General features: G+C 52.5%; 1 protein-coding gene and 1 pseudogene across 1 annotated transcript; one reads left to right on the forward strand and one right to left on the reverse strand.

Annotated features, from left to right (window-relative positions):
- The first annotated feature begins 6 nt into the window (after nucleotides 1–6).
- HES6 (hes family bHLH transcription factor 6) lies at nucleotides 7–1716 on the forward strand. The gene is made up of 4 exons (XM_006151944.3): nucleotides 7–93; nucleotides 178–264; nucleotides 355–436; nucleotides 719–1716. The coding sequence occupies exons 1-4, from the start codon at nucleotides 7–9 to the stop codon at nucleotides 1141–1143; spliced, it is 681 nt and encodes a 226-aa protein (XP_006152006.1). The 3' UTR covers nucleotides 1144–1716.
- A 4520-nt stretch (nucleotides 1717–6236) lies between these two features.
- LOC102478312 (general transcription factor IIE subunit 2 pseudogene) lies at nucleotides 6237–7141 on the reverse strand (annotated as a pseudogene).
- Between the last annotated feature and the right edge of the window lie 16093 nt (nucleotides 7142–23234).

Genomic DNA, 23234 nt, shown 5'->3' on the forward strand with positions numbered 1-23234 from the left:
CTGTCTATGCCGGCCATGGCTCCACCCCTGGCGCCCGGCCGGGACCGTGCGGGCCGGGACGAGGACAGCTGGGAGGCACGTGGAGACCGCAAGGTGGGGCCCGGGGTGGAAGCCTGGGCCGCGGGTGGGCGGACTGGAGGCGCCAAGGCTGGGGGCTCAGAGGCCGGATTCCCGCAGGCCCGGAAGCCCCTGGTGGAGAAGAAGCGGCGCGCGCGGATCAACGAGAGCTTGCAGGAGCTGCGGCTGCTGCTGGCCGGTGCTGAGGTGCGGGGGCCGTCGAGAGACTGCTGGTCCGGAGGACGGGGTGGGTCCCGGAACGTCGGCCCGGCTCACCGCCCTTCCTCGCCTGTGCAGGTGCAGGCCAAGCTGGAGAACGCCGAGGTGCTGGAGTTGACCGTGCGGCGCGTGCAGGGTGTGCTTCGAGGCCGGACGCGCGGTGAGTGCCGGCGGGGTGCTTGGGCGGGGACGCAGGCCACCGGCGATGGCTACCAGCGGTGTCTACCAGCCGGGCGTGGAGCGCGCTCGCCCACTCCTCCCCTTCCCCAGACCGAGGACTTAACCTCTCCCGGAGCCCCTGGCCTGTCAGCCGCTAGAGCTGCCTGGAGCAGGGCACGCCCCCGCGCCTCCTGGGTGAGCCGCGTCCCCGCGGACTGACAGGTCGTGGCAGGAGCCGCTAACGGTGCGGGACGCTGCTCTCTCCCTCCCACTCCCGGCGCAGAGCGAGAGCAGCTGCAGGCGGAAGCGAGCGAGCGCTTCGCAGCCGGCTACATCCAGTGCATGCATGAGGTGCACACATTCGTGTCCACGTGCCAGGCCATTGATGCCACCGTCGCCGCAGAGCTCCTGAACCACCTGCTCGAGTCGATGCCTCTGCGCGAGGGCGGCAGCTTCAGCGATCTACTGGGGGATGCCCTGGCAGGCCCTCCTGGAGCCTCTGGGCCAAGTGGCTGGCCTGTAGGAGGGGCCCCAGGGTCCCCGATGTCCAGCCTACCCGGTCCCGGGGATGATCTGTGCTCCGACCTGGAGGAGGCCACTGAGGCTGACCTGAGTCGAGTGCCTGCTGAGGGGCAGGACTTGGTGCCCGCAGCCCTGAGCAGCCTGACTGCCCCCCGAATCGCCCAGGGCGTCTGGAGGCCTTGGTGACCAACATCAGCCAGGGGCCTGTGGGGATGAGCCTGGCCTTCCCCCAGCTCCTCCCTCTTCCCAGGGGGTCAGATGTGGCCAGGAGGGCCCTGGATGTCTCCCAGGTCTGGCCTCCCTCCTCCATGGATGGCTTTGTAGAGTAGCTCGGAAGGCCAGCCCAGACAAGACACACAGCACAGCTGGGGTGGGAGGGAGGGAAGGAGCTGCAGGCGGGAGAAGAACCTCAGGGCTACCAGAGCTCTCCCAGGCTCACTGTCCCGCCCACTCAGGCACCTGCAGGGTCTGCAGGCAGAGGTGACCGGAGGTGCTGAGCCTCTCCTTGGTGCTAGGTGCTGTGTCCTGAGCAGGGCCACTCAGGTCCTAGCAGCCTGGGCCCACACAGAAGCTTGACTGCTGCCACTTCAGCCAGGAGACAGAGGGAGGCAGGAGCAGTCCGTGGTGCCGCTCAGAGCTGCCCGGGGAGGCGCAGCTGTGTGTGGTCCCTAGCACGCTTGAGTGTGTGATTCGGTTGCCATGAAATACACCAGAGTTACTAAATAAAGACTTTTGGAGTTAATTCCCTTGAAGTATTAATGATGTGGTGTCATTAATGTATCGGATTAACCACCCATCCTGGTGAATGTCTTTAACAGCCTCATCCTTTACTAGCAGTGGATCACGTGCGGTGGTGGAGACAGACACCCCTCTCTGGGCTCCACACTGCACAGTGCTGCCCACCGCTGCTCAGGCCTGACTGCTCCTGGCCTCATCCCTAGAGCATTCTGCTGGCACGGGGTCTGTCTCCAGGGAAGACCCTGGAGGGAATAGGGAACGGCCTGTCTTTATTCCATTCTCTTGTTCATAAACATCTAGGAATAATAAAAGTAATGCCCAGTTGCCGGCCCTTGGCTGGGAAGTGGCTTTCCAAGACCTGTTTCAGGGTCCATGAGCTCCGCGCAGGTGTCGGCCTCCCTGTGTTAGCTGTCACTTTTCTAGGCTGAAGGAACAGCGTCCCCTGGTGCTACCGGCTTCAGAACCAGGGCCCACTCAGCTCACGGCTTGAAGTGAACATGCTACGGCCTGTGCAGCTTGAACCTGAGGTCACCCAGGCCCAGAGTGGAGGGTGATGAGATGGTCTGCCTCCGGCCCTGGGTCAGGCCTGCACGCGGCAGCAGTCACGGCCGCAGTAGCCCTGCCCTGTCCTCTACTCCAGGACCCCAGCAGCTCATTGTCACTTTGGACAGGCAGTGACAATGTAGGGTTGGCCTCTGGGTCTCCTTCTGGTCATGTGCCTTTGCTATAAGAGCATCTGCCCCCAAGCAGGCCCTGGCCACCAGGGGTGTTTCCATTTGGGGTTCACCTTGACTCCCTGTGATTTAATGGCAGGCCTTAGCTGTTGGGCGATAGCCAGAGCAGCTTAATTTTAACCACTGGGATGAGCTGTGGAGGGGCGTGGGGGGGGAGGTCCTTGGACGGGCTTGAGGAATGGAGGCGTCACCCCTGGGGTTGTCCGAAGTGCCCAGGCAGCCTGACGTAGTGTGTCCACAGGGGTGCAGATGGCTAGCAGGTCCTCCTGTGAGTCCTCTGTCCCATGTGGCTCCCGCAGTGCCATTGCAGGGAGCGTTGGTGCCACGTGGGCGCATCAGCGAGGACTGCTTCAAAGGAACACGCTCTCATGTTTGCCCTCCATGTCTTCCCAGAGGGCGTGGATGGGATCGGACCCCACACAAGGTGCAGGACCTGCCCAGGGTCAGAAGCTGCTGACCCAGAACCCTGGCCCTGTGCCCCTCAGGAGCAGCCTTTCTTTCTTTCTTTCTTTCTTTCTTTTATTATTTTTTTTTTTGGAGAGATTTTTGCTATAGGGCACGTGCGCTCGCCAGAGAGAGCAGAGAGACAGAGAGACAGAAAGTGAGAAATCACCCCCCAGGGGGGATGGCCACGCCACAGTCCCTTCTCCTCCATTCTCCTCTTGGGATCTTGGGCACGTGCGCACATGCGCCCGACTTGAGTTTAAGCCACTGGGTCCGGGACTCGAACCACGGTCAACTACATGGGAGTCCAGCGACATAGCCATTACACTAACTGCTGATCCCATGCCTGTCTTCCTTCTCAGAAATGTAAATGGCTCCCAGAACAGCAGCCACTTCTAGCCTCCTCCTTGGGGTGAGATGTTTTTGCCTATGGCACCTCTGGGACTACAGCTCCCCCTCTGACAGACAGCCAGGTTGCCCCACCTCCTCCCAGCAGTCCCCTGGGCTTGCTTCATCCTTCCCTGAGAATCACCCCTTTCCCATCCACATCCCTGCCCACTGTATTTCTTTCTATGGCTGTCACAGCAAATGACCACATATTTGGAAGCCTAAAATAACACACGTTTATTATTTCACATTTCCAGAGACAAATCGATGTAAGAGTCCCTGCACTAAAACTCAGGGGTGGGCAGAAAGGACTCGTCCTTTGCAGAAACTTGAGAATGAGCCTTTCCTTGCCTTGTCTTGCTTCAGAGGCCACCCACGTCCCTCCGTCCTCCCGCCTCCTCTGGCTCCTACGTTTAGAACTCGCAACCACAACGGCCATCTCCCCATCCCCATCTCCCCATCCCCGGGTCCTCAGCTTCATCCTTAATCACACCTGCAGCCTCGTTTGCATAGAGAGCCACGTATTCACAGGTCTCAGGAATGAGGATGCGGACCTGGGGGATGGGGTGCACTATTCTGCCTTCCCCCTCACCAAGGCCCAGGGGTTCTACCTGACTTTACCGTGGGTGTGGCACCATCCTCCCAGGAGGGCTTCGTGGTCCCTTCCCTTGCTCGACTGCACCACTCATTTCTCCTCCCTCTGGATCATTTTCATCAGCTCACTCCAAGCTGGATTGCCTCCATCTGGTAAGAGGGGAGACACCTCCCAGGCCCCGATGTTGTCTTCACTCTGCTTCATGCTGGAGCTCTAGAGCGAACCTCCTTAAAGGCCGGGTCTGCGCTGGCTGCCCCCACCTCGCACTGCCATGACCCTGGTACATGCCTGTCTCCAACCCATCCAGCTCCAACTTCCTGGGCTTCTGGGCCATGGCTGCCTCCATGTGCGGACCGTCACTCAGCCCCCAAATCACCACACCCTGCTGTCCTACCTCACTGGCCACCCTTGGCCTTCACGCCTCCCTGGAGACCTGTAAATGTGGGCCTCTCGGTCCCAAGGCCCTGTCCTCGCCTCTCCACGCAGTAACAGCGCCGGGCACCCTCTCCAGCCAGCGGGCTTCCCCACACCCTCCGGTCCACCCAGTGTCCACACACGTCAGGGGCATCACAAACTCACCGCCCAAACGCGGACTCTGGCCGGCAAATGCACCGCCCTCGCCCGGGGTCGCCACTTCTTGCCCCGCATTGACAGGGCAGGAGACCGGGAGGTCGCCCTTAATGGGCCTTACCTTGTCATCCCACTTCAATCCCACGAGCTCTGTCTCCAAATCCTAGCTCTATTTGACGTCTTTACCACCGAGAGACTCCAAAGCCCTGACCTCCCGCCTGGGCTCCGCGGGCCTCCGGCTTCCCGCCCACCGCGGTCCTGGCTCCTGCCCGCGCCCCTCCCGGGGCCCGCGCTTGCAGCGCCACCTGCGCGGGGCTCTGGACTCAGGCCTTTGCACGGGCCTGGAGAGCGGCGCTCCAGCCAGTCTCGCGCAGCACGGCGTGTCCAGCCCTTGCGGGACCCGCGTTCGGGGAACAGCAGGTCTGGGAATGCGAGAGCCGGGCTCAGCAAGCCTCGGCGAATTGGACGTGGGGATTGTCTGGCGCCCGAGACATTCCGAGACTCTCGAAAGCCCTCGGAGACGTTCCGGGGAGCCTACGCCCGAGGCGAACCGCGGGGCCTCCTGGGAGATGTAGTTCCCGCTCCGCTACTTCGTTTTTCCCGAGGACTCAGCAGGCCCATCAGGACTGCGAGAGCCAGAGGTCCCTCGGCGCCCGCGGCCCAGATAGCCGGCGGACCCAGAGAACATCGAGCCGCACGCCGGACGGCTTTGTCGGGGCGCGAACTGGCGTCCCTGGGATCCAGGGAGCGAGAGCCTCAGTACCCTCTCTCCGCAGCTCTGGCAGCCCATTTGCACGTGAGGACCGGAAGGCGAGAGCAGTCCCCGACCCGGGCCGCCATCTACGGGGCTCAGACCCGGCCTGCGGTGCAGGAGGAGCAGGTCTCCAGGAGAGCAAGGCGGCGGTACTGACCCTGCCGGCGCCGGGCGGGGGCGCGCTGGGCCACTGCCGGTTGGCACTTGTGCTGGGGCCGCAGAGACTGGACCCGCTGGGGTGCCGTGGCTTGCCTAGGACCATCCCTGCCGCAGAGAACGCCCCCGGGGAAGGCCAGGGAAGGAGAAGGAATGAGCTTTAACCTGAGGGCCACGGGCCTTTCAGCACCTCGGGGAAGCGCCCAGGCGTGTTGCTGCTCCATCCTCATGGACAAATACCGCCCTGCCCTGAAGCCCATGCCCTAGGCTGTACTGTCCTAAGCCCACTTGCTGCCATGTCGAGCGGTGGCCCGTCAATGGATGACACTTGGGGCCCTGTCTCCTGCAGTCCTGCGGCCCTTTGACCCCCAGAAATCGAATGTGCGGTTGCACATCTAGATCAGCCGCCTGTACCTGCCATCCCTCCCCTAGGAACTCTTCTAACGCACTCTGTCCTACCCTGCCTAACCCCCACTGCATCCCCACCCCACTCTGCACAAACTGGCAGCCGTCCTGCTGCCCTGCAGAAAAGGCCAGTCAGTCTCCAGTGAGCTCCTGACCAGCCTAGCCTCTTCAGTTCTCAGGGAAACCTCGCAGCTTTGGACGCTGTCAAGATCTCACCCCCAGTCCCACAGTGATTTGGTTATAAATACCGTGCTTCCTTCTTCCGGAATCAGCAAGTGTTGCAACGCGGCTCACGGAACGAAGGCGGGACCAGGGACCACTCAGGAGACACAAGGACACCTGCAGACGCAACACCCTCTCCGGGAGTGGGAGTGGCTCGGTGAGGGTACAGGTTCCCTGAGCTCACTGCGTCCTGTTGAGCCCTGAGCATGGGACTCTGCACTTGCTGGGAACGGCCCCTCCTCGGGCCTCCGAAGCAGAGTGAGGAGCCAGCCCGTCAGCCGACCCCAGATCCGCAAGGGCCTGACGGCCTGTGGCGAGGCTGCCCTACTCGCCAGGAGAGGTGGGAACAGTCTACAGCCTCCCAGCCAGGTGTCTTGGACCACCGCTTTTTCCGTGACGCTGGCCTCTTCCTTCTCTGAATCCGGGCCACACTTTCTTAGGTCCAGACTCCTGCATGGAAGAAGCACCCTGCTGCTTCAGATAGTCTTCAATCTTCTCCCGGCCCATGGAGTCTGCAGTGACGCTCCTCCACGGATTCTGAACTCTTCATCCACAGAAAATGGACAGCTCTTATCATTGGAAAAAATATTTTCTTCTTATCAAGACGATTTACAAAAAATACCTGGTCCCCTAAAGCCTTGTCGGCTTTCTGGGAATTGGGCAGTCCTTCCTCTCTGACTTCCAGAAGGACTCCTCCGAGACCTCGCCAGTCATGCTAACCCAGGAGCCTGAGCAGGGCCTTCTTGTCCTGCAGGTTGTGCTGGAGCTTGAAGGCGGACTTCCCGTCTGCCACTTGGATTTTGGGGTGTTTGACCAATGCCTGTCATTGGCCACTGTTTTTGCTGCAGTCCAATATCTAAATGCTGTGTTTCATCCAAAACCTCTTCTAAAGTTAGAGGATGTGGACCTCCTCCCTGAGGCCGGGTCTTCATGTAGTTCACGATCGTGGCAAGGACACCGAACTTGGACCCCGAGCTTCCGGGCAGTGCTTTCAAGTTAAAGGAGCCGTTGCTGTGATCAGAATTTTGTTTAGAGCTTGACCCTCCGTGTTCCACCTTCGCTTTCTCTTTTTCCAGTGGTAATGCTGATGACTCAGACACGGCGCGATTTTCTACTGCTGGAGTGGAAAGAGCTCGTTTTTTTGGACAGCTCCCGTTCTCTCAACAGGCTTCGATCCATACTGCTGGGAGAGCAGGGCAGCCCGCGTCACTCCCGCAGGCGGGCTCCAGTGAGCTCAGGGTCTCCCCCTGCAGGCAGGCAGCTGAGTTGGCCTTTAACCATTTGGGTCCTCTAATCCTTTAATGATTGGATCATTACCGTTAGAATAGCCTGGAAGACTAGCTCATCTGGAGAGGTTTGTCCTGTTTTGTTTTTGTTTTTGCTATAGGGCACGTGTGATCACCAGAAAGACAGAGAGAAAGAGACAGAAAGTGAGAAATCACCTCTGCAGGGGGGATGGCCACACCGTAATCCCTTCTCCTCCATTCTCTCAGGATCTTGGGCAAGCACACACACGTGCTCAGCGTACATTTAAGCCACTGGGTCTGGGACTCGAACCGTGGTCGACTACATGGAAGTCCAGTGACATAGCCATCACACCAACTGCTGGTCCCGAAGACTGGTTTATCTGTAGTTTAAGAGAAAACCCGATCAAAACTTTGAGGCTGGCTCTTTGTTCACCGTTTGTTGGTGTCTGGGTCTTTAGTTCCTCTCAGGCTACCTCGAAGTTACATGAGTCCAGCATCATCTTCCACTGGGACACCAAGACCCAGCGAGAGCTCAGAGTGTTGCAGAAAACAAGACGCCAAGGAATGAAAAGCAGCACTCAGAGAGATGAGAACTGTTTATCATGCCATGTCGGTGGGCTCGGAGGAGTTAGCACTCTACATCTCCGGCCCTACTGGGGTGTGGAGGAGGTTTTTAAGAGGGATTTTGGGAAGGGGAGGTCTCAAGGTGGGGGTTGGGTTTAGATCCCACCTTGTGCAGCATCAAAGGGAGGAGTCAGAGAAGCAGGAAATTCAAGGCACTAACCTATTCAAGTTACTAATCCATTCAAGGTCAGGTTATCCTGTAGCTCCAGGGAGGGGCAGTAAGCACGCCAGAGGGCAGAAACCTTAGACAGCCCTGAGTTATTCATGAATTCAGGGTCTCTTCATATGAGAAGGAGTGGGGTTTAAAGACAATAGGAGTGTTGGGAACCAGCAGTTAACGTAATGGCTATGTCGTTGGACTCTCACCCGGTGGCTTAAAACTCACGCCGGCCACATGTACGTGCGTGCCCAAGATCCCGAGAGGAGAATGGAGGAGAAGGGATTGCGGCATGGCCATCCCCCCTGGGGGGTGATTTCTCGCTTTCTGTCTCTATGTCTCTGTCTGTCTGGCGAGCGCACGCGCCTTATAGTGAAAATCTCTCCAAAAAAAAAAAAAAAGACAATAGGAGTGTTAATCATTCTGTTTACTCTTAGGCAGAAGAGGAGAAGGCAAGTTTCTAGTCATAGGAATTGAACAGTTTATAATGGAGGCGCTCCTCCAAGATGGAGTCATGCCTGCTTCATTCCCCACTTCTTTTGGAGGCGCTCCTCCAAGATGGAGTCACTTCTGCTTCATTCCCCACTTCTCTTTTTACGGGAATCAAATCATTGACTCCTCAATATCAGCTAGAGGGCAGGATGATCGTCTCCTTTGGCAGGTAAGACGTTTTACCGAATTTGAAGTCCAGCTTGAACTGACTTGGGCTGATTTCATGGTCCCTAGGTGCTGGGCACAGTTGCTCAGTCAGGAGTGTCTGGTCAGACCGGCTTGGGCCGATAGTCATGGTATGTAGCCGCTAGATTCAGTTGTTTACCAGGAGGTCATAATACAGCACAGATGACCAGAATTGACCAGGGTTGATGCATCAGGTCCCAGGAGTTGGTCCTTCTCTCAAATTGGAGTCTGATGATCCAGGGACGTTCAGCCTCGGAGCAGGCATCCCAGCTGAGGGATCCCATCAAACGAAACGGGGGCATGCCTATCTCTCCACACCGCGGTGCCCATTCTGGGGTGGGGGAACGCCCTGGGATTGGTGGCTCAAAGTTCCAGTCTGATTCGTTTCCCAGCCAACGCACCAAAATGCTGCAGAAAACCAGATGCCCAGGAATGGAAAGCAGCACTTGGAGAGAGTAGGAGAACTGTTTATTATACCGGCAGGGACGGAGGAGTTAACATTCTAAACTTCCGGGATCTTGCGCTTCTTAAAACACTGCTTTCAGGGCCAGCAGGTGGTGTGGATGTTAAGGGATGGGAAAATGTCGAGCTGCATTGTGAAGTCCTTGGTTCTTTGGGTCCAGATCACTAAAATTAGAGATCTGTCCCTAGGCGCAAAATGAAACCGCAACCACGAATGAGGTAGGTAGAAAAGAAGATTTAATAGGAAAGAAAGGAAAGGAAAGTGCAGCCAAAAAAAGCTCTTGGGCGGACAGATTGCCAGGTGGCAACCGCACTCGGCACCGGGCTACCATTAATTTATTACTCGAGGTCATGAATATTCATTGGTGGGAGGCCCGTTACGCTGCCTATGTCCTTCCTTTGAATTTGAATCTACACATTTTTTCCTGCACCCGCGCACCTTCCTCACAGGTAAAGAATAAGGAACTTGATCACCTTATCACGCATGCCCAATGTGAGCCAGGTTGCCCCAATTAGACTGCCCAGTTAGTCCATTGCCCTAATGGGAATAAGGGCATTGACCAAAATGCTTGCTTGGTCTTTTTGATAAGAGAAAAATCTCGGAATCATCCCTGTGCACTTCCCTCAGGCCCCAAGGAAGGAAGATGGCAAATTGCCTCGCCCTCCTGGCACCCAGAGCTAGAGGAGCCTTTCGCTTGTCTCTTAGGACTGCCCGCACATGACTAATCAACTGCCTACCACATGGAGACAAGGTGGCTGGATCTGCCATGATGGACTGGCCCCATGAAGTCCCAGTTGCTGCAGCTTAAACAGGCCACACACATGTGCCTGCATGCCCAAAATCCCAGAGGAGAATGGAGGGGAAGGGACTATGATGTAGCCATCCTCTTTGGAGGGTGGTTGCTCACTTTTGCGGTAGGCAGTTGGTTAGTCATGCGCGGGCAGCCCTAAGAGAAAAGCAAAAGGCTCGTCTAGCTCCGGGTGCCAGGAGGGCGAGGCAATTTGCCATCTTCCTTCCTTAGGGCCTGAGGGAAGCACACAGGGATGATTCCGAAATTTTTTTCTCTTATCAGAAAGACCTAAGTAAGCGTTTTGGTCAATGCCCTAATTCCCATTAGGGCAATGGACTAATTGAGCAGTCTAATTGGGGCAACCTGACTCGCATTGGGCGAGTGCAACCAGGTCATCAAGTTCCTCATTCTTTTTCTTTTTTCTTTTTTTTTTTTTGAGAGGTTTTTGCTATAGGGCATGTGCCTTCGCCAGACAGACAGAGAGACAGAAAGCGAGAAATCACCCCCCAGGGGGGATGGCCACGCCGCAATCCCTTCTCCTCTGCTCTCCTCTCGGTATCTTGGGCACGCACACACATGCGCCCGACGTGAGTTTAAGCCACCGGGTCCAGGATGAAACCGCGATCAACTACGTGGGAGTCCAGTGACATGGCCATTATGCTGCTGGTCCCAAGTTCCTCATTCTTTCCCTGTGAGGAAGGTGCACAGGTGCAGGGAAAGAACATGTGGATTCAAATTTAAAGGAAGAACTTAGGCAGCATAACGGGCCTCCCACTGATGAATATTCATGACCTCTAGTAATAAAATAACGGTTGACTAGTACCAAGCGCGGTCTCCTGGCAATCTGCCTGCCCAAGAGCCTTTTGGATGTACTTTCTTTCTTTCTTTCCTTTCTTCCTATTAAACCTTCCTTTCTACCTACTTCATTCGTGGTTGCAGTTTCATTTTGCGCCTAGGGACAGATCTCTAGTTTTAGTGATCTGGACCCAAAGAACCAAGGACTTCACAACACAGCTCGACACTCTCCCATCCATTAACACTTTCTCTCTCTCTCTCTCTCTCTCTCTCTCTCTCTCTCTCTCTGTTTCTCTTCAACCAGGGCACATGCACATGCAGTGTCAAAAACCAAACCAAACAAACAAAAAAACCTTTTTCTAGAAGGCTCCTTAGCTTAATGGCTGGGTGAGCCAGATCCACAGGCCCCTTGCCTGAGCTTGAAAAACATGCTAAGCAAGTGCACGTGGGTGCCCCAGAGCCCACAGGGTGAGAAATGGAGGAGAAACTATTGCAGCATGGTCACACTCCCCTGGGAGCGCATTCTCTCCCTGTCTCTCTGATGAGTACACACGCTCTCTAGCAAAGAGAAATAACTAAAAGCAGGAGAGGATACTGAGTTGGGGGAGGGGTGTTTCGGAATCTTTTGAGATAACCATGTTTTCTTGTTTTTCTCTTGCAACCTGTCACTGTGGGTTGTTGGTGACTGGGTTTGCCAGTACTGAACCATGCTTGTGTTTTGTCGCGAACCCCAATGGTTATGGTGGGGTCAAGGTCCCAGTGAATTTGGCGTGTGTCTTATTTCCTACTGGCGTTTTTAAACATAGACTTCTGTAGAGCAGTTTTAGGTTCACAGCAAAATTGAGCAGAAGGTACAGAGATTTCCCCACATCGCCATCCCCGACCCGAGGGTACGCTCATGACAGCCAACGCCGTCACCCGGAGTCCATAGTCTATGAGGCCCACTTTCGCTGCAGTGCGTCCTGTGGGTCTGGACACATGTACGACGACACAGGGCCCCTGTACCCACCACATGGAGTAGTCTCGCTGCGCGGAATGTCGTCTGTGCTCTGTCCGCCCCTTTCACTTCCCAACCCCGGCAGCCACTCATATTTACTGTCCCCACTTTTTGTCTTTTCCAGAATGTCATATAGGATTTTTTTTTTCTTGAGAGACGTTTTTGCTATAGGGCATAATGTGCTAGACAGAAAAAGAGAGACAGAAAGTGAGAAATCACCCCCAGGGGCGATGGTCACGCTGCAATCCCTTCTCCATTCTCCCCTCGGGATCTTGGGCACGCATGCACACGCGCCCAGCGTGAGTTTTAAGCCACCGGGTCCGGGACGCAAACCGCGGTCGACTATGTGGGAGTCCAGCGACATAGCCATTACGATAACTGCTGGTCCCAACAGGACTTATTTTTCAGAACCCAAAGGTTGCCATGCCCCCAATTTTGACTTAGAAACTTCCTTTGGGAATCTCTGATCCCTGAGGTAAAGCACCTCATCCCACCAAACACGGAAGGGAAACCTGGAGGGTACAGCATGGCAGAAGAAGGGGGCTGGCTCCTGGGAAGGGATTTGGCCGTGTTCGGAGAACAGAGGGGTGCAGCCTGAGGCTATGTTGCCCTTCCATGGGGCGGTGAGGTCGACCCTCTCCGCTGGGTACAAAGTCTGTGCCACTGAATCCCGCTGTCCAGTGGCTCCCTGGGCAGCAGTGGCCCCCTAGTGGTAAGGACCAGACATCTTACCAGCCCTGCCTCCCTGGGCTCAGCAGTGGACACAGAGCAAAGCCAGAGCAGGGAAGGGGACACCGCGCAGCCAGCAGGCCTGGCCACCCCAGACGCATCTGCAGAGGAAGAGAGCAGAGCTAGGTAACAGGACCGTGCCCCACTGCGTGACAAGTGCCCACAGCTGAGCGCCTGACCGTGGACATCGGTGACATCACGAGGCTGCCGTCAGGTGTTGGCACCACCTGTGGGCTCAGAGCAGGGCTCAGCAGAGGGGACAAGATGGGCTCTGAGCTCACACAGGGCAGACTCGGTTCCTCCCGGGCCAGCCATGTGGAGGGACTCCCAGGGCAGCCCAGGCTGGCAGGTGGCTCCCATCTGACCAGCCAGGTTACCCCACTCCTGTTGGGGGAAGTGGGGTCCTGTTGCTCTTTTCTGAGTTCTGTTCATGCGGGGCAGCCCACACTCGGGGGCAGTGTATGTGAGAGCTCATGTCAGGGACTGAGGGCCCTGAGGCCAGCTTAGAGGGGCTGCAGCCCTGCCGCCCCCACCTACCCCGGCCTATGTAGGGCTCTTCCTGCTGTGCGCCGGCCCCAAGGAGGCCTCGCCAGAGGACCATGCTGTGTTCGGTACCTGCTGCTCCTGTGTTTCGTGGTACCTTGCAGACCGTGCTCTGCAGAGCCCCGCCCCTGCCTGCTCCCAGGGCGTCCAGGGCGCCAGGCACAGTGCCTGCTCACCTGTCACCTGTGCCTCTGCAGTTGGGCGTCCTGCCACATACTTTTGTTGCAATCCCCTGGTCACTTGGTGTCACCCTGCTTGAGGGCCATGGGGAACTGGGAACTGGCATCTCTGCTTCTTCCTTTCATCGTGCAAGTGATAAACCAAATCTTTTTTTTTTTTTTTTTTTTTTTGAGAGGTTTTTGCTATAGGGCGTGTGTGCTCACCAGACAGACAGAGAGAGAGAGAGACAGAAAGCGAGAAATCACCCCCCAGGGGGGATGGCCACACCACAATCCCTTCTCATCCATTCTCCTCTCGGGATATTGGGCATGCACACTCACATGTCCAGTGTGAGTTTAAGCCACCGGGTCCAGGATGTGAACTGTGGTTGACCACATGGGAGTCCAGCGACAGCCATTACGCCAACTGCTGGTCCCCCTTTTTTTTTTTTTTTTTTAGAGAAATTTTTGCTGTAGGATGTGTGTGCTCACCAGAGACACAGAGAGAGACAGAGATAGCAAGACATCACTCCCTGAGGGAGGAGGGACACTCCACAATCCCTTCTCCTCCACTCTCCTCTCAGGATTTCGGGCACACATGCACACGCAGTTGGCATGAGTTTGAAGCCACCGAGTCTGGGACTTGAACCACAGTCGACCATGTGGGAGTCCAGTGATGTAACCATTATGCCATCTGCTGGTCCCAATAAACTGAATCTTAAAAAAACTGACATTGGGCCAGCAGCTGACATGAGGTTAAGGTACTGACTCCAATGTGGCCGACTGCATAGTTCGAGTCCTGAACGTTGTGGTTTGAAGAACACGCCAGGTGTGTGTGTGCATGTGTGCCCAAAGTCCCAAGAGTAGAGTAGAGAAGAGATTAGTGTGGCCATCCCCCACGGGGTGCTTTCTCACTTTCTCTCTTATCTCTCTCTAGTGAGCACACTCTAGCCAAAACCGAAAACAACGGTTGGCATTTCCTTCCAGTGAATCGGCCTTGGCCCTGCCTGTGCTCGATGGTGGGAAGAACCTAGGGGAGCCGAGAGGGAGGGCGGCCCAGGCCCAGCTCTCCGGGCACGCACCGCTCTCTGCCCCTGCCCCAGCCCAGTTCTGCCCTCTGCCCCTTCCCACTAACACTGAAGGCCCACTCCCCATCAGCCACGAGGAGGGGCGCAGCAGGCAGAAGCAGCTCCCTCCGCCCGGGCTTCACCGGCTCACCGGTGACTACACTGGAAGCAGAGCCTGGGCCCTAAAACTGCCTTCCTTTTCTCCCCCACACTTCCTTGTGGAAATTTGCAAACATACAACAGCCAAGTGAATTTTGCAGGCACATCTGTATACCCAACACACATCAGCATGCATATCGTTAACTAGATTTCATTGTTGGTTGTTTTTTTCTTTTGGCACGAAACTTGCAATGAAATGTCCTACTGGTAAGTGAGTATCCGCTGAGTTTTGCCGAATATATTCACCTTTATGACTCAAACCCTTCTCGATAGACCATTACCAACATTCTGGAAGGTTCCTTCATGCTCCTTCCTAATCGGTCCCCACTCTCAGGCAGCAGCAACTGCTCAGTACCCTGCCCAGCGATACTGGAGCCTGAGCAAAAGAAAAACTGTATTTTCTTAGTAGTTTTTTTTTTTCCAGATTTTGTTGTTGTTGTTGTTGTTGCTATAGGGCGTGTATACTCTCCTGAAAGACAGAGAGACAGAAAGTGAGAAATCACCCTCCAGGGGGGAGGGCCACACACAGAAACTCCTTCCCTTCCATTCTCTCGGGATCTTGGGCACACACACGAGTGCGCGCACGCCCGGCGTGAGTTTAAGCCACCGGATCGGGGACTCGAACTGTGGTCGAGTACATGGAAGTCCAGCAACATAGCCATTACGCTAACTGCTGGCCCCAACAGTTTTTCTTTTAAACCTAATTTTAAAAAGTAATAGGCAGCTCACGTGCTTCCTGCAGAGAGAGAGAGAGGAAAAGTGAGGAAACGGCCCCTAAGGGGTTGCTCACACTGAAATCCCTTACGTTTTTCTTTTCTGGATTTTGGGCATTTGCACACAGGTGCCCCAAGTACTTTCTAAGCCCCTGGGTCTGGGACTTGAACCATACCGTTGACCACGTGAGATCCCACTACTTTAACCACCAAAGCTAGCCCAATCCTTTCCCCTCCGCCCCCCCCCCCATATCTCACAGACATTGCATAAAAATTGATATTCTGGTTGCACCAAGATGCCTTTAATGTCAACATGATGTACTTTTACAGCTGATATACATTTCTGAATTTACGAATGTCATCCTACCTGTTCTCGATGTAGTTTAAAAACAAACGTAAGAACATTCCGGGTGCTTGCTGAGTGTGTGCGTGAGCACGACGCTGGAGAGGTTGTCGAATACCATTTCAGAGGAGTGCCGTTATTGGCTTACTCCTGGGGGCACAGAGACGCCCATGTCCTCGTTTCATCGGCCATATTTGCTCCGTAACGATGCCGCTGGCCAAAGTGTTTATGTCAATATCTCTTTTCAATCCTAGTTTCATAATCTAGACCTTATCGTTTTCTCTCGTTTCAGTCAAGTCAGTACAGCTTCTTGCATTCTGCACATTCTTCTGGGAGCCACCTCCTGGTCTGACACACTTGTCAGGCTGATCTGGTGTACAGTCAAAAAGTAAGTAAAAAGGTTTGCTTTCAGGGGGGACCAGCAGTTAGTGTAATGGCTATGTCGCTGGACTCCCATGTAGTCGACCGCGGTTCGCATCCCAGACTCGGTGGCTTAAAACTCAACGCCGGGCGTGTGTGCGTGGCCATCCCCCCTGGGGGGTGATTTCTTGCTGTCTCTCTGTCTCTGTCTGTCTGGCAAGCGCACGCGCCCTATAGCAAAAACCTCTCAAAAAAAAAAAAAAAGGTTTGCTTTCAAAATTCTCAATACTATTGGTGGCCAGGAGGTGTTGTGGTTGTTAAGGGCGCTGGACACCCACATGGATGACCATGGTTCGAGTCCTGGAGCTGATGGCTTGCTTTCTTACTCCCCTCCTCCACACACACACACACACATACACAGTCTGTCCGTCCCTCTCTGGTCAAATACAAATAAATAAATAAAAAGTTAAATAATTCTTTTTAAAACATTCTCGGGAACCAGCAGTTAGCATAATGGCTATGTCGCTGGACTCCCACGTAGTCGACCGCGGTTCCTGGCCCGAAAGCGGGGGCTTAAAACTCACGCCGGCCGCGTGTGTGTGCGTGCCCAAGATCCCGAGAAGAGAATGGAGGAGAAGGGATTGCGGCGTGGCCATCCCCCCTGGGGGGTGATTTCTTGCTTTCTGTCTCTATGTCTCTCTCTGTCTGGCGAGCGCACACGCCCTATAGCAAAAACCTCTCCAAAAAAAAAAATTTTCTACAGTATTTTAGATCAAATGTGATTTTCTAGTGGCATTATACATTTGTTTTGAATTCTATTAGACATATAAGAAACATCCCTTTTTTATAATTAACTATAAATTTGCTAAACTGAAAAGCATGCCACCACTTGTACTTCCAATAATTTCCTGTGATTCTCTAAATTGTAAATTATTTTTCACTCAAAGTGTAAGATTTAAAATAAAAATACTCTATTTTTCTTTCTTCAATTTTGTTGTTTTATGTAAAACATGACTTACTAAACTATTGGTTTGACTATTTAAGGAGAGTAGAAAAACAACAAGGAAACAAAATTTTCATGGTCACAAATTGTGATTCAGTTTTTTTAAATCTTTGAAACTGGTTTTTGAGTTGTAAACATTTGATTCCATCCATTGGAATGGAGAAACATATGCATAAAAATGTAAAGACACGTTTTTGGAATAAATGGGTCAGTCACATTGAATGAATTTGCCGCTAAAACAGGTGGAAAATTCTAGGGAAATTTTGTTTATTATATTAAATAGATATTTTAAAAATCTACTTGCCTTTCTTCAGGTTTGTGGGGTTTTTTGTTTGTTTGTTTGTTTTGAGAGGTCTTTGCTATAGGGCGCGTGCGCTCGCCAGACAGAGACAGACAGAGAGACAGAAAGAGAGAAATCACCCCCTGGGGGGATAGCCACACCGCAATCCCTTCCCCTCCATTCTCCTCTCAGGATCTTGGGCACGCATGCACACATGCCTGCTGTTAGTTTAAGCCACCAGGTCTGGGACTCGAACCGTGGTCGGCTACAGGGGAGTCCAGAGACATAGCCATCACGCCAACTGCTGGTCCCCAGGTTTGTGTTCTATTAAAATAATTTTTATTTTATCATAAAGTACAGCCACAATTGAGCATTATTAACATTTATTTCAAATGACATCTTTTTACTCTGTGGAAAACAGTTTGGTAGTTCCTAAAAAAGCTACACATAGAATCACCATATGTCCCAAGATTCTACTCCTAGGTATACACCCAAAAGAACTGAAAACAGGGTCTAAAACAGTCACACGTGTGCCAGTGGTCATACCAGCGTCATTCACAATAGCTAAAGGGTGGAACCAGCTCAAGTGGACATCCCAAAAGATGAATGTGTAAGTGAATCATGGTATATTCATACAATGGAATATCACTGAGCCATAAAAAAGGGAACGGCATTCTGGTACAGTCTACAACATGGATGAATCCTGGAAACGTGTTGAGTGAAAGAAGGCAAACGCAAAGAACAAATAGTACTCTACTTATGTGAAGTACCTAGAACAGGCAGATTCATAGACAGAGAGAACCAGGGCTACAAGGACTTGGGGGAGAGGAGTGGAGAGATAATACTTAATGAGTACAGAGTGTCTGTTTGGGATGATGAAAAAGTTCTGGAAGTTAGTGGTGATGGTTGTACAAATTGTGAATGTACTTAGCACCCCTGAACTGTACACTTAAAACAGGTTAAAACGTTAAGTTTGATGGTGTGTATATTTGCCACAGTATAAAGTCAGCTAAGGAAAGGATTGACCAAAGCCGATCTAGTAAATGTACCCTAAGACCCAATCACTGGGAAAGTTGGAAAAGTCATGACGTGTGCTTTCCGATGTGAAGATGCGTCACAATTTCCCAACATCCCAGTAGTATCTGTGAACTGAACTCGCATTTTTTTTTTTTTTAAGAATCCAGATACAGGGCAAGTAGGTGCTGTGGTCAAGGCACTGGACTCCCACACGGTCCACCATGGTTTGAGTCCCAGGCCCGATAGCTTGAAAATCACAACAGGGGCGTGTATCTGCGTGCCCAAAATCCTGAGAGGAGAATGGAAGACAAGGGATCACTGCGTGGCCATCCTCCTGGGGAGTGGTTTCTCAGTTTCTCTCTCTCTCTGTCTCTTTCTCACCCCAATGAGCATACATACCCTATAGCAGAAACAAAACCAAAAAAAAAAAAAAAAGAATATTGACCCAGGCCTGGCTCTGCAGCCTGATGGTTAAGACAGCAAGAACCCATGTTGCTAATTGTGCAGTTTGAATCCCAGTCCAGTGGGCTTGAAAAACATGCTGGGGGACCAGCAGTTGGCATAATGGCTACGTCGCTGGACTTCCATGTAGTCATCCTCAGTCTGAGTCCCAGACCTGGTGGCTTAAACTCACACGGGGCGTGTGTACATGTGTGCCCAAGATCCCGAGTGGAGAATGCAGAAGGGATTGCAATGTGGTCATCCCCCCCACCCCGGGGGGTGATTTCTTGCTTTCTGTCTCTGTGTTATTCAAGGTCAACCCTAGGCAAGCTCACCTATGACAGTTTTAACTTGGGGAGGGGGTCATAACAGGAGGAAGCTTCTGTGGTGCAAAATACTGTTTTTGATCTGGGTCCTATCGAGTTGTTGGAAAAGTCGTGATGCATTTTCCATTAAAAAAATACTGATAACCCAGTACCTGCATAGGCATTATTTCCTTTGTGGCAATTCCTCTAGCTGTATACATAATGACCTGTGCATGTTTCTCTAAGTATAGTTCGACTTCAATAAAAAGTTTTCTAATTATACACCTACTACGACCAAAATCCAGAACACTGACAACACCAAATGCTGATGAGTTAATGGAGCAATGGGAACTTTTTCATTTATTGCTGGTGGGAATGCATAATGGGAAGGCCACTTCAGGATGCAGTTTGGCAGTTTCTTGCAAAACATATTCTTACCATATTTTCTAGCAAATGCACTCCTTGATTTTTACCCAAAGGAGTTAAAAGTTTATGTGCACGTGGGTCTTTATAGCAGCTTTATTACTAACAGCCCAAATCAATGAGCAACCAAAATATCCTCCAGTAGGTGAATGGATGAGCCAACTGTGGTACATCTGCTCAGTGGAATTCAACACTAAAAAGAAATGAATTATTGGGGACCAGCAGCTGGCGTGGTGGTTAAGGTGGTGGATACTCCCACATGGTCGACCAGGGTTCAAGTCCCCGGACCTGGTGGCTTACTTTCTCACTTTACCTTTCTCTCTCTGTATCTGTCTCTCTCTGGTCAAATTAAAAAAAAAAAAGAAAATGAATGAATAAATAAAATTAAATAATTTTTTTTGAGAGGTTTTCGCTATAGGGCACCTGCGCTCGCCAGTCAGACAGAGAGAGACAGAGAGATAGAAAGCGAGAAATCACCCTCCGGGGGGATGGCCACTCCACAATCCCTTCTCCTCCATTCTCCTCTCGGGATCTTGGGCATGCACGCACACGTGCCCGGCGTGAGTTTTAAGCCACCGGGTCCGGGACGCGAACCACGGTCGACTACGTGGGAGTCCAGCGACATAGCCATTATGCTAACTGCTGGTTCCCCTAAAATTAAATAATTTTTAAAAATGAATTATCAAGCTGAGAAAAGATATTAAGAAACTTTAAATGCATATTACTAAATAAGAAATTTTTAAAAATCTGAAAGGGCTACCTACTGTAGATTCCAAATATATGACACACTGGAAAAGCAAAACCGTGAAGACAGTTAAAATATCAGTGACCACCAGGGGCTCGCTGGAGAGGATGAACAGGTGAGCATGGGAGACTTAGTGCAGTGAAACCGCACTGCAGCAGTGTAATGGCGGACACAGGTCATTACTGATCTGCCCAAACCCAGATGTACACCAAGAATGGACCCTAATGTAAACTATGGACTCCGGGTGATCATGATGTGTCAGTTTAAGTTCAACAATTGTGCACCTCTATATGGGGGATACTGCACGTGTATGGGCAGGGGGCATATGAGGGGACTTCAGAAAGTTTGTGGAGGGGCCAATAGGTGTTGTGGTGGTTAAGCTGCTGAACTCCCACATGTACAACTGTGGTTCGAGTCCTGAACCTGGCAGCTTCTTTTCTCACTTTCCCTGTCACTGTCTCTCTCTGGTGAGCACATATGGCCTATAACAAATAAAAAAATAATAATAATTTGAAAATTAAATAAATATTTCTTTAAAAACGTTTGCAGAAAATGGAATTAAAGTACAAATTTCTTTTGTTGTTAACAAATAGAAATCCAGGGGCCAGCAGATGGTGTAATGGTTACATCACTGGACTCCCACGTGGTCAACCACAGTATGAGTCTCAGACCCAGTGGCTTCAAACTTAAGGCAGGCACGTGTGCATACGTGCCCAAAACCCCAAGAGGAGAATGGAGAAGGGATTGCGGCATGAACATCCCCTGGTGAGTTCTCTCTTTCTGTCTCTCTCCATCTCTCCAGTAAGTACATATACCCTATAGCAAAAAATCTCTTAAAAAAAAAATCCAGGGAACCAGCAGTTGGCGTAATGGCTATGTCGCTGGACTGCCACGTAGCAGACCGCAGTTCGCGTCCCGGACCTGGTGGCTTAAAACTCACGCCGGGCGCGTGTGCGTGCGTGCCCAAGATCCCGAGAGGAGAATGGAGAAGGGATTGCAGCGTGACCATCCCCTCTGGGGGGTGATTTCTCACTTTCTGTCTCTATGTCTCTGTCTGTCTGGCGAGCGTATGCACCCCATAGCAAAAACCTCTCCCCCCCCCAAAAAAAAAATCCATACCTTTTCTTCATAATACACTTTTTTCCTTAAGAGAGATTTTTGCTATAGGGCATCTGTGCTTGCCGGGGACATAGAGTCTGAGAGGGAGAAAGAGAAGTGAGAAACCAACCCCCAGGGGGATGGCCATGCCATAATTCCTTCTCTTCTTGGGATTTTGAGCAGGCACACACACACGCCCAGTGTGATTTTCAAGCCTCCAGGTCTGGGACTCAAACTGTGGTTGGCCATGTGGGAGTCCAGTGACTTAACTACTATGTCACCTGCTGGCCCTATAATACACCTTTTCTATGAACTGTCTGAAGACCCCAAGTATGGGAAGTCTGTATTTTCTGCTTAATTTCCCTGTGAACTTAAAGCCACTCTAACACATAAAAGTCTATTTTTAAAAGTTTACTGGAAAAAAACAAAAACAAAAACAGAAAATGTTACAAATAGCCGAAAAGCATGTTCCTGGTGGAAATGAAAATAGTTTTACATAAAGAGAGTAACAGTGAATAACTTATCTCTGTCTTAAGTGAGTAAAGCACAAGTATTTCCTGATAAATTTATTTTCCTGGCTAAAACTTTTCCAGAAAATGTTTGACAGGTGATCAAATTTCATTTGTGAAAAGTCAAATATATTAATAAAATTGTAATTGATTATGTAAATGGCTCAGATGAGCTCTGCTGGGCCCTTAGAGGAAGCTGAGTTCCAGGGGCAGCCTCTGAAAAGTAGCAGGAAGTTGTTCCAATTGGAGGGACTGGCACAGGCAGGGGCCCTCAGGTGTAACAGTTGGGTTTATCCAAGGGAAAGAAAAGAATCCAGTATACTGGGCATAGTGATGGGCGTGGGAGGGTGTTGAGGTTGGAGATGTCACGGTGAAGTGGGAGCATGGAGGGCCTTACATGCCGTGACAAAGATTTGGACATAATTTTTCATATAAAGGGAAGAAATTGAAAAACTTAAAGGAGGGCAGTGGGCTGCATTTAGAAATGAGAATTTAGTAAAAATGACTCTCCTCTGGAAAATCCACTGTGGAAGGACAAGTCTTAACAGATAAGGCAATATTGTTTGTTTAGGAAAGAATGACGGCTCAGCTTGGGATCATAGTGGCAGAAATGTGCCCCGGAGCAGTTCTGAGCTGTAGCCACCAAGAGCTCCCACTGAGTTAGGTGTATGGGATGAGGGACCGGTGGCAATTAAGGAGTCGCTGGATGGAGGGCAAGCTAAGAAAGACTGAGGAAGGGCAGATTTTTGGAGAAGTCAGCTGTTGTTTTCCGGGGTTGCTTGCGATGCCCATTAGACATCCAGAAAGAACCGTGGAACACACACCTGGGGATACGTGCGCGCAGTATCAAGTCAGGGCAGGAGACATGCGTGGTCGGAACACACTACGGGTGTACTGAGAGCCAAAGAACTGAGAAACATCACTTTGGAAGAGGGTCTAGGGCCATGCCTGGGCATGCTAACATTTGGACCGAGAAGCCAGTAAGCGGAGGCAAGGCCCTACGCCAAACAGCACCAGAACCACAGCTACAGCTGAACGCTGAAAAATCTGGGCTGGTGTTAGTTTGGGTTTTCTCTGGATGCACGATATCGGGAAGTGACTGGATGCCACGCGAAGTCTGATCTAGACGGCGGGAAGGCCACACGAAAGCTGAACTTGTGACTGAGAGGCACCGTGGCTCTCCCAGCGGCGCCGCGGGCTGCGTGGCCCTAACTATTGTGGAAACAGTTCCTGCTCCCCAGAAAAAGGCCGGGCCTCCTGGAGCAGCGCCAGGCCCGCTTCGACGTTTGCGCCCGCTGTAGACCGTCCAGGGGCGCACCCTCTCCCTTCTGCACCTTCGGGGCCCTCGGTCCCACGGCATCGCTCCTGCCGAGCCTCGGGTTCTCGGTCTCTCGCGCGGACGTGCGGGCAGATGGAGCCGCGTGGCCCGCGTCGAAAGCTCCAGGAAGCCTTCCTACCCATCGCTAAAGTCACCCTTGAGCTCGGACGTTTCGCTCCGGGCGGGCCTCCCTGGCCGGGAACCCAACACAACCGGGTGAAAACTGGCTGCCCCGCCACGCGAAAGCCGCAGGTATCCTGCTTTCGCCGACACGGAAAACATGGCTGCCCGGCGCCCCCCAGGCCCCCCC

Source organism: Tupaia chinensis, unplaced genomic scaffold, assembly GCF_000334495.1.
Source record: "Tupaia chinensis unplaced genomic scaffold, TupChi_1.0 Scaffold000332_1, whole genome shotgun sequence".
NCBI classification, from domain to species: domain Eukaryota; kingdom Metazoa; phylum Chordata; class Mammalia; order Scandentia; family Tupaiidae; genus Tupaia; species Tupaia belangeri.